We start from the raw sequence: 11333 nt of genomic DNA on the forward strand, positions 1-11333 counted from the left end.
ACATAGCTTAGAATCCCACATCCACTATGCAAACCTTATATTCTGGAGCACAACTACTGTTCCGGAGCTGAGGTGGTATTTGGTACTTGCCTTTTAATAAGGAACATTATCCCCTAGCTGCACTCTTGCAGCTGCACAATAACTAATGCTTAAAAGTACTAATTACGAAATGTATAAGGTTTTCAGTGTTCTAAAACTCTCCATTTAATGAACCCCTTTGTGTTTTGTTTTGAATCTACAGTGGAAGTTTATGTACCACCATGCATGTCCACGCCGGAGTTCATCCATGCTGCCATGAGGCCAGATGTCATCACAGAGACTGTGGTGGAAGTATCAACGGAGGACTCTGAGCCCATGGATATCTCTCCCATCCCAATATCTCTTGAACTGGGAGAGCCAATGAAGAAAAAGAGAGGTAATTTCTGTGAGGTTTCGGTCTCACAACACTTGGCACTTGTAATAGAAATGGACGTGTTTCGCAGGTAACTGCAAAAGACACGAGCTCTAGTAATCTGATCAGATCTGTGTAATGCTGCCCATCCATTTAACGATGCGGGGGACGACGGCACTATTACGATGACGTCGTCTCCCGCGGGGTGAAGTGCATACACTGAACGTTCAGATGTTCAGTGTATGCAGATCAATCATCCCCGAACATAGCAACCTGACGGCGGTCGTCAGGTTGACAGTCATGTTTGGGCGATGATTGATGTTAAAAATGACGAGCGCGCGCATCGCTGGTCATTTTTAACCTTTTACTGCCCAATTTGCGGGCGATTACCAGACGATGGAGCGATAACGACGGTCATCGCTAGGTATAATCGCCTAGTGGTTGGGCAGCTTAACATAGGCAAGACTGCAGTGGTTGATGTTTGTTTTTTTTATTATTATTCCTTTCTTGGTGAAGTAAACTGGAGTGATTGATTCATATTTGCACTACAGAAGATTACTGCTATATTACCCACAAAGTTCCACAAACCAGAAAGATAAAGAATTGCTGTTTTTTCGCAATAATTTCACACACAGACATGGCCTCCCAGAAATTTTTTATTTTTCTCCCTACAGTCACAGCGGGGAGCACTGCTAAACCATTTAATGAGGAGGGGAATCCCAAGGGCGGTGTGGGGGAAAGACTGGTCATTTTTAAGTGTAATGTAGTATATTTTAGGCATGGTGCTCCAAATGGCAGCAAACCCCTTACCTCGTGTGTCAAGCATTCCAGATAATAGTTTCCAACTATATGCATATATATGGATTTTACTTGTTTCATCATCATCATCATCGTTATTTATTGAGTGTTAAGTTATTCAAAAATCTTATTGTCAATAAAGGATATCGGCAGTAAGCGGTGCTATCTGTCTCATGACCCAGAAGGGTTTGTCGTTGGAGTTTAAAAGGAAGATATCCGTGCAAATCATTATTAATTGCATGTTTTCTTACATTGGTACATGCTGTAATAAATGAGGTGCCGGTGCATCCAGTCATTGTGCGTGTGCTGACTCACCTGTGACTGCTTGTGTCCTTTTGTGCAGCTGGCCGTAAACCAAAGATGCAGCCACCTACATTTGCCAATGGTTCCCCTGATTTGGGAATAAAGAAGAAACCAAGGGAAGGCAAAGGTAAAAGAAAATCCCTAATAAATGTGTCGTCATGCAGTATTACTAATTGTACGTAAACCAGATTCTGGAATACCAAAATAGCCTTTGGCTAAATCCATTATGTATATCAGAGGGAACTGCTGGGTTTGTGTTTAGTAAATAATGAACAACCCAAAGTGGCAACTTTTTTCCTGTCCCATGGAAAGGATACAACTTTTGGAGTAGTTCTAATTTTCACTTGGGGAGTAATTGGAATTTTGCTGATGGTTTAAGATGGGTAATATAGGATCTCTCAATTGGAGACTGAGACTTTAGTGATGCTATAACGGAGCTGTTACTCCATATCCCTGCAGGGATACTGTAAACCTGGGTTATTCAACATGCAGCCCCCCAGCTGCTGTGGAACTGCACATCCCAGAATGTCCTGCCACAGTTTTGATATTAGGGCATGCTAAAACTGTGGCGTGACATGCTGGGATATGTAGTTCCACAGCAGCTGGAGGGGCCGCATGTTGACATTCAATGATTATGATAGGCAATGTGTTTATGATAACAGCAGTCCTTGCCCATATTAAGTGTTAATGAATGCAAATAGAGATGAGGTTTTATTATGCAGAATAACTTGTGCCCATACGTCCCTTTCTACTGATTATATAGTGTTACAGTGAAAGTTTGGACACTGGCTTCTGTTTGCGCAGCGTACACCTATTTGTGCATTGTATATTGAACTCTGCATGCTTGGACAACAAACACATTTTGCCTGTATAAACCTTACGTTGGAAAGGACGTTCTTTCTTAGGCAGGCTTTAGTGAGTGTGTGATCATACAAATGCTCTCATGCTGGCTGTATATACACCTGATAGGAAGGACATCAGTACGCCCCGATGATGAGATACCTACAGCTATGCACACATGTGGAAATAAATCATTTTATGGTCACCTTTGTTTTCAGTAATTTACGTCCACTTTGCTGACTACATCAGCCCCAGTGTCTGCAAATATGTTAGTGGGAAGGAATTGAGCATTCTTTACCTATAAAGTGAACCTAAATGTATAAATATTCACTATGATTATAATGTCAAGGGTTGTTTTGTTTCTTTAGGAAATACAACTTATCTGTGGGAGTTCCTGTTAGACTTGCTTCAGGATAAGAATACTTGTCCCAGATATATCAAGTGGACACAAAGGGAGAAGGGCATCTTCAAGCTTGTGGACTCTAAAGCAGTTTCAAAACTTTGGGGGAAGCACAAGAACAAACCAGATATGAACTACGAAACTATGGGGCGAGCTTTGAGGTAACCATGTAACAGTGCAGTGAAAGCTGGAGACCTGTACACAAATAGGGAATGTTCATTTAAAAGAGGTATCCACTTATAGACATCCTCTTTTCCTGTTACCTGTAGCGGTGTCAGGCGGCAGTCCATTACGTGCCAACCACAAGTCCTAATCTAAAGGGTGGTGGCACTTCAGTGTGTGCTGTACTGTAAGTTATTAATGAACTTAGGGTCTGATTCAGATAAGTACATAAACCTGATGGTTTACATACTAATCCGATTGTTTCCGTGCATGTACAGAAAGGGTCCTGCAATCTTGCTCGCAGATAACCCAAGTTGCGGCAGGATTGACATGCTGCATCATGGGGGGGGGGGGGTGTGCCTGAGCTACATGTCGCCTCAGTTTTTCTCAGATCCCCAGATTTCCTGACCACGCAAACTGCCAGCCTGAGTAAGTAGAAGCTTCCTCAGACTGACTCGCTGCTGCCTTTGCAACCGATGGTGATCCGATGCAGCGTCTACGGGCGATGCACTCTGATCGCTATTGCTGTCAGGTGGTGTCTACTTCATATAGACTCCTCCTGCAGCATTAAGAGAAATGTGCAAATACCACGGTGGTAACTGAATACATGGCATACAGTATTGCGTATTTAAGCAATGTCTCGAAATGACAAGCACTTAAGAGTTTTATTTTCCTTAGAGCAATAAGGAGAATGAGGCAACACTCGGGGAAACAATTCTCTCCAAAATTTAAAGTCCTGTTAGATGCCATTTTTCATGGCATTGTTACCCTATCCACTAGTCTTGAACTAGTTTGGCATAGTTATTGCACAGCAGGTGGTTCTGACCAGCATGCAAAAAGTTCTAGAACCCACAACACTAGACTTCTGTGAAGAGTTTTATTCTAAAGCCCCACTAACTTTCCTACCATTGTGGATCTCCTGTATGTATTTTACAAATATATTGTGTATCTTCAATTTACTGGAATAATGTCACTAGTGTAGGCCTTTACGTGAACATTACATGTATTTATTCTTGTTTGTTTGATGCAGATATTACTATCAGAGGGGAATTTTAGCAAAAGTGGAGGGACAACGGCTGGTGTACCAGTTCAAGGAGATGCCCAAAAACATTGTGGTCATAGAAGATGACAAAGGGGAAACCTGCACAGAAGAGTTGGTGTCTCCTGCTGATGAGAAGTCTCTGGAACGTGTATCTATACCCACAGAGGGTTTAATCAAAATGACAATGCCAGCCCGAATGGAGAAAAACCCCACTCAACAGAGCTCGCCCAGGAAGCCAAGATTGGTCAGCTTGGCTTCTCCTGTGGGTGAGGCATCTCCTCACTCGCCCACCAGCACCACACCCACCCCAGCACAGAGGTTAGCACTGGAGTTAAATCAAACTTGTTCTAACCACCTTGTATCTTTGTGATGTTTTAGCAGCAAAATAATGTGTTGTAGGCATGGTAATCATTAAATGTAATAATATGGGGGGTGGGGGATATTTGCTTTAGGCGATACATTTATGCCTATGTCATTTTAGTGTTTTTTTTTTTTTTTTCTTCTTAAACTAAAGTTTCCCAATACAATTCTCTTTACATTTCCATAATTTGTAGAACACTAAACTGTGCATCTTACCTTTTTATATTTGTTGTCATGAAGTTGGTGAGTACAGAGCTGTTCAAGCATTTGCAATTTCTTCTGTTTCATATTTTTAATATAGCAGCCTGTGCTAAGAAATACTACGGATACACAGAGAATACGTTAAGTTAGACTGTGTATAGATTTTTATCTACATGTCTTGTGTGCAATGCTTACAATAAAATACCTTCTCTACTTTTAACAGGACTGTTCGTGTTGCAATGCAAGTGCCTGTTGTAATGACTTCCCTGGGTCAGAAAATTTCTGCTTTGGCCGTCCAATCCATGAACCCTGGATCCCCCCTGATAGCCAATACCAGCCCCACAACTACAACAGCTCCAAAGGTTGTGATCCAGACAATACCTACTATGATGCCAGCTTCCTCGGAAAATGATAAGTTCACGATGCAGCCTGCCAAAATAATTACCATCCCAACCTCTCAGCTCACCCAGTGTCAGCTGCAGACAAAGCCCAACTTATGTGGAGCAGGGGGCTTGAATCTGTTAGGAACCCCACTGACTGTGAGAGCACTTACTCCTGTGTCCATCACGCATGGGACTCCAGTTATGAGACTAGCATTGCCAGCACAACAAGCTCGTTGCCAGACACCACCTCGGGTCATTAGCACCCTCATTAAAGGACCTGACATGAAATCGGACATAGTGGTGAGCAGGCAGGATGGTGAATTTAAAACATTTCAGCTGGTTAAAGATGACAAACCGGCAGACCGGGGCAACACAGTAACTCATGTGGTTGTAGTTAGCTCCCCCTCCGGGATTACCTTACCAGTGACTGTCAAACAAGAAGGTACAGTGGTGTGCGACAAGTAAGAAGCATTTCACAGACGTGTTGTGAGCTATGGGTCAAACTGACAATAAATGAAATACAGGACAATTGACTTTTTTTATGTGGAGGGAGAACAAGTGGGTTGAGTCCGACGAGACTTTAAAGGAAGCGATAAAAACTGTGTATATGCGACATTTAAATGAAAAAGACATTTTACTGGAAATCATTGTCTCATGTTTTCAGTGGGATATTTGTTCATATGCTGATGGGAATATTGCCTCTAACAACACAAATAAAATGATAGCTATGGAAAATATGAGAACTGAAAGGGACCAAAGCATACGCTCTAAGATGGAACACTAAAATTTTATTTTTAAAAGTGGCTGTTTGTTTTCCCAAAGTAGAAAAGCAAAATTAGGTCAAAGTGGCAATTGTAAATTATAACTTTTTTTCTAAAGTTTTTTTTTTTATTATTTGTTTATAAATATATATATATATATATATATATATATATATATATACAGTATACATAATTTTTTAATACCAGCAACTTATACCACTGTGTACAAATAGCCCTGATGTAACCGGTGCTATGTGAAAGCTCTGCTAGACCTGTATGTGACGCGTGGTGCGTGCAAGAAACTCCCTTTTCAGTTTTTGAAGCGCAATGTGCAAATGAGATTTGGGTTACCAGAAAGCAGATTTCATATGGAAGCCTTAGATGGATTAAATTTTTATTTTTCCTTAAAATAAGCTAATGGCTTGTTTGTGTAAAGCAATCTTTTTTTTATATATAAATGTTATAGAAAATATGGAGAAAAAACAAACCTTGTACCTAGCACAGTATTGGCATAGAATTTACATGTAACATATTTTATATGGTAGATTCAACTCTGAAATGTTTTTGTTATACCTTTATGTGGCTGGGATGGTCTGAAAGCGTAATGAGCTTCAAGCTGTTTATGCAACATAGGGATAAATTGTGGGCAGGATGGCAGCAGGCCAGCAAGCCTTGTACTGTAACATGCTTTGGTCACACAATCCATGCACACATTTCAATTCCTGCTCTCTGTTTGACAGGTCACCGCACGCATGAGTCAGTTTGTTGGCGACTAAGGATTTTGAAGCCTGCAATATTTTTTTTTTTTTTTAGTTGAAGATATGATGGGGGACAGATTAGGGAAGGGGTTGGGGATAAAGTACCAGTGTTCAGAATGAACTACAATAGTTTGTATATTCAACATTTGAAGTATATTCTATTTTGTTGTACTCTTGTTTCAAAGTGTATTCGAGTAGATTTTACTGCAATATAGAAAATGAATTTGAGTACTCGCGTCTGTCTTTCATTTTTCCTCCAGCTTCTCTATTGCCAGTGTTTGTTCATTTCTTAGAAAATGAGATTGCCACCTATCCCGTAATATACAATAATGAGCAAGGGGCTTTGAGCTTTTTATCTGTAAGCTAAATTATTTAGCTATTAGTTATATAACTTCCAAAGCTTAACTATTCTTCCAATCAGTTTTACAAACTCGTAATATTTTGTATGAATAGGGCCCCACTTCAGTCTTTGTACCCGTAATTACACTGGGCAGTAATAAGTTCTCTACAGCAGTGTTACTGCCAGATGTCTGGGGTTCAGACTTGAGCTCCTGTAACTTGTAAAGTAAATGAGTGGAATCACTGTGTTCTGTTAGTATAACGATGAGCTGGGGATTACTGTATTTATAGTTAATAATACTACACCATTGAAATGAAAGCATTTGAGATGTCAGTGCTCCAAAACAAAGCTTTGAGTGACCTCATATTCTTCTTGTGCCCCTTCATTTAAAGCAAAATCCTTTCCATGTAACACACTAATATTATGCACGTCACGTCGCATAGCTTCAGTTCTGATCTCTGAATAAAATCTGAAAATAAGTGATTTTCACGCAGATGCTTAATTGTACATGTATAATATGTGTTCTCCCCAGAAAATCTTGCCAACCAGGTAGCATTAAGAAGTAGCATGGTTGGGTCAGTTTAATACTATTTGCAATAATGAAAAAATGTTGATATAATTTTTAAAGACTCTTGCAGACGCTGCCCACGTGCTGGCTGAATATAATTGTCTCTCAGCGTGCATTGCTGGTCACCAAGAGCATGTCTGCACACACAGTCTACCCTCTCTGCAGTGTTCCCGCCATCCAATTCATGCTCTGCCTCCAAAGATAGAGGAGGACTCTCTGTGACTGATCATAACAGTCACAGATCTCCGTCCACTGTCTTCAAGAGGCAGACCCCAATCAGATATATCCGCCAGAGAAAGCAATCGGCAGAGTGTAATCAGCTTTGCGGTTATGAGACAGAGCTCAGCCAATAGCGCCTCATTGTTAGGCTAGCAATGGGATGCTGTTGGCTGAGCTCTGTATTGTGACCACAATGCTGGCTAGGCTCTGCTGAGGTCTTTCTCTGGGGGAGCGGTCTGACCGATGCCATCAGAGTGCCCGGTGGCATGTAAAAAGAGTGGAGTGCCTGTGAAATGTGATCACTGAATATTGACATTCAATGGCAGACTTGATTCACAGACTATATATTGCTAAAACACTGACCCTAAAACTGGGCAAAGTCTCAAGCTTTATTGTAGTCTGTTATGTATGTGTTCTTTAAAGATCGGGTCCAGGTGGATGATGAGAAAAATAAATAGTTATATTTAGCTATATTAGAAAACCTACAGCTAAAAAGCTGTCTCCTTAGGTTATATAGATACCAGAGGTTTATCTCTCAGATTAAACCCAATTATATCCAACCTGCACTTCCACACTGAAAAGCTGTGCTTAATAACTAAAGACCTGTTACAGTAAATAATTTGAAAAACACGAGCATATAAATCCAAATTTCAAGGTCTACAGTAGTGGTTCTCAAACTTTTTTTTACATGACACAACATTTTATAGATTACAATAAATGTACCTTATTCTACCCAAAGCGGACACTCCCAGATCATTACATAACTATATATATATATATATATATATAATGTATGTATGTTTTTTAAGCTCTTTATTAAATTTCAAGAAAATAACTGCAATGTGAATCATATCAGAAATAGCTGGTCATATATGGCACAGAAAAATTAAGCAAAGATATCTTACAAGTACTTGACATTTTGTGTTAAGGGGGGTGTCCAATTAGTGATTTTATCAAGCGATTGCACGATAACGACGTTATCGTGCAATTGCGCGATAACATAGTTTTCTACTTCAGGGTCCATAGGGGGTCCACAGGGTTGACCTTGGGGTATAGGTTGGGAACCAAATCCGGGCACCACGCAGTTAAAGCTTTTAGCTCCCAGGATGCACTTGGGTCCACTCTCCCTATAACCCCGCCCCCCAGCCAGAGGCACCTCAGTTTAAGTTGGTGCCCGGCCGGAGTCGGGTCACCGTTACTGCAGGGGGGCTGCTTAGCAGCCTCTAAGCTTAAAAGAGTTTTGTTTTATTATTTTTTTACTACTCTTCAGAGCGGCAGCATCAGACTGTCCAATGGACGTCTGAGCTGCCGCTCCTACACCCCGCCGGCGCTGCGACGCCAGTACAGATCTGGGGATCGCAGCGGGACCCCAGAGTCTGTACTAGCCGGGCTCTGGAGGAATCCCTGGGCTGCTGCCGGATCGACGGGGACAGGTAAGTCGCGTGGTCACCGCTTGCGGTGACCCGCGTGTACATGCAGCCTTATGCCTCCGGTCTCTGGGGACAGACCGGAGGCGCTAGCGGTGGCGGCGGGCTCCCCCTCCATGGAGGCATACCCCGCGTGTCCACAGCCCACCAGGGATTATAGCGGCAGCGGGAGCCGGCATCCCGGGGGGTTAATTGCTAGCCAGGGGAGGAAGCCTTCCCTGTCTAGCGGCTCCTCCCCTCAGCTCAGCGCGCCTTTCAATACTACAGTCTGGCGTCGCTGAGCTGCTTCCTCCGCGGGCCACGCTTCTTCTGAGGTCTCCAGCGGCCATTATCTCTCTGTGGTGCTGCAGAACTCTTAGGATGTCAGTGAGCCCAGTCCCCCTGCGTACCTGGCCATTTGGGTGAGTGTACACAGCGCTATAGCCTTCCCAGACACTGAATCTGGGCAGTTGAATGTAGCGACATTGTGCAGTATATTATATGTCATGCTTATGTATGTATATATATTTTTCTGCATTGTATGTGACTTTTGCTAGTGCTGACTGTCTGCTTTTTCTCTCACCTGTCAGTGTATATCTATCCCTTTTCTTTATCTGCCCTAATACAGGTGTACCTGGGGTGGTTCTGAGACCTCACATATATATATTTGTTAATATCTGTGAGGTTTGTCACATACTGTTGCGTGCTGCACGTTGCCATATTTTAGATGGAACTGTGAGTTGCGTACGCTGATAATGGGTTCCTGCAGCTAATCTTAGCGTCAGTCAGGACCGGTATGGCGCTGCTTAATATTTCCGTCAAGATAGTCAGATATATCTGACCAGGAGATTGCACACGATACTGCACCCATTATTGCTATCCTGCAAGTCATAGCCTGCAGGAATTAGTGCGGAGGATTTTAACTCAGACAGGTTTACGTATGCGGCACCATCTGGTGCCGGGCCCCTTGCACGACCCCCTTAAAGGGCGTTGTTTCTCAGGATCCTCTCCTTTGAGGATCGCCGGGCGGGCCCCATTGTCGTCACTCGCTTGGAGTTACTTCACCATACTGCCCTTTGGAACTCGGGGTATCTCGCAATTTCTTGCAATTTACCCCTGTGTCACAGACTATCGCTCCCTGCCGGGGTTTTTCACAGTACATGAATTACCTCCGATACCACATCGGTCTGTCATTCCCCTTGCAGGGATTACCACAACGGCCACCCTGGTGGATGTCGTTTTATACGAAATACTAATTGGCGTGATATACGCCCTGTGGTTACTGACCAGTGGCTCTGCCGTGAACTGGATGGTATATTCGGCTCTTTCCCTCTCACATGGGGGGAGCCGATCTCAAGTATTATTATCCCTGCTTTGGGGCTGGTAGCCAGGCTCATTCTGGATATAGAGAATGTCGATCCTGCACCAGTATCATACATCTCCCGTTTTCTGCCCAGCGGGTGGATCTCATAGCGGGAGTCTGGCTGTCCCCAGATACGAGGAGTCACAAAGGCCTCCTGTTTCCCATTCCCTGAGGGTCCTCACAAGTAATGGAAATCCCCTTCTCGGATGGATTTGTATGTTAATCATCGGGTTACAGGCATTAATACGCCTCCCATCCCGGCCTGGACGAATTTTACGGATCCGTAGGTGGTAACTTTGCCTGAAATCAATGTACTCGTTTTCAGGGCCTGTTGCCCGTCCTACCATGGCCATCGCATGGTGATGCTTTTGTGACGTTTTTCCCCTCCAACACGTCTGAGGTTCAAATATCTTTTTGCCGCTCACAAAATATGCAGTGGTCATATGTGGGATTACCTCATGGGATGCCGGTCTTCTAACTTTCAGGGTTTCGGCGGCGGCTGTATCCGCCGCAGTACCCTATGGCTGCGTTATGGGAAAGCAGAGGTGCACACTCCTTCCAGGGGGAAGTTCTTGTTTGGTCCTGACCTTGACAAGATCGTTGCATCATTGGCAGTATCACTAATGGGGAGATACCGTCTTTAGCTACTCCCACTACATTCGGACTAACTCTGTTAAGTCTTTTTGTCCTCAGGGTCAGCCTAAAGGCCTGTTTTTTCCTAGGCTGTCGGCCTCCACGGGGGCCACCATATCCAGTACCGAGCAGTCCTGGACTTCCGGACGACCCTGTTTCTACACCTGAGGATATACCCTCAGCCTGACGGGACAGGTCTACATCTGGGGAATTTCCAGAGTGAGGTACTGATTCTCAACGGCCTCTCATTGCTCATGCAGCCTCCTCACAGGCATTGTTACACGGGCCCTTCTTCAGAACTGATCAGGGCCTTACAATCCCAGAAAGCTATACAGTCTTTGTGGTAAGCAGAGCTATTTCGGCCAACCTCACTATCTCAGTGAGGGACTGGTTGTTCTACTTTCT

The 11333-nt window shown here is 43.3% G+C and overlaps 1 protein-coding gene across 4 annotated transcripts in view; it reads left to right on the forward strand.

Annotated features, from left to right (window-relative positions):
- Window positions 1-6627, forward strand: part of ELF2 (E74 like ETS transcription factor 2) — a 90629-nt gene extending 84002 nt beyond the window's left edge. For all 4 annotated transcript variants that reach the window (XM_088451826.1, XM_088451827.1, XM_088451828.1 and 1 more), the window contains 5 exons: window positions 242-415; window positions 1533-1619; window positions 2701-2893; window positions 3925-4254; window positions 4721-6627. In XM_088451826.1, the coding sequence (XP_088307952.1) occupies window positions 242-415; window positions 1533-1619; window positions 2701-2893; window positions 3925-4254; window positions 4721-5345 (1409 nt within the window). In that variant the 3' untranslated portion in view covers window positions 5346-6627. The remainder of the gene's footprint in view (window positions 1-241; window positions 416-1532; window positions 1620-2700; window positions 2894-3924; window positions 4255-4720) is intronic.
- Window positions 6628-11333: the final 4706 nt, after the last annotated feature.

The sequence above is a fragment of the Taudactylus pleione genome, unplaced genomic scaffold, assembly GCF_031769625.1.
Source record: "Taudactylus pleione unplaced genomic scaffold, aTauple2 ptg000028l, whole genome shotgun sequence".
NCBI lineage: Eukaryota > Metazoa > Chordata > Amphibia > Anura > Myobatrachidae > Taudactylus > Taudactylus pleione.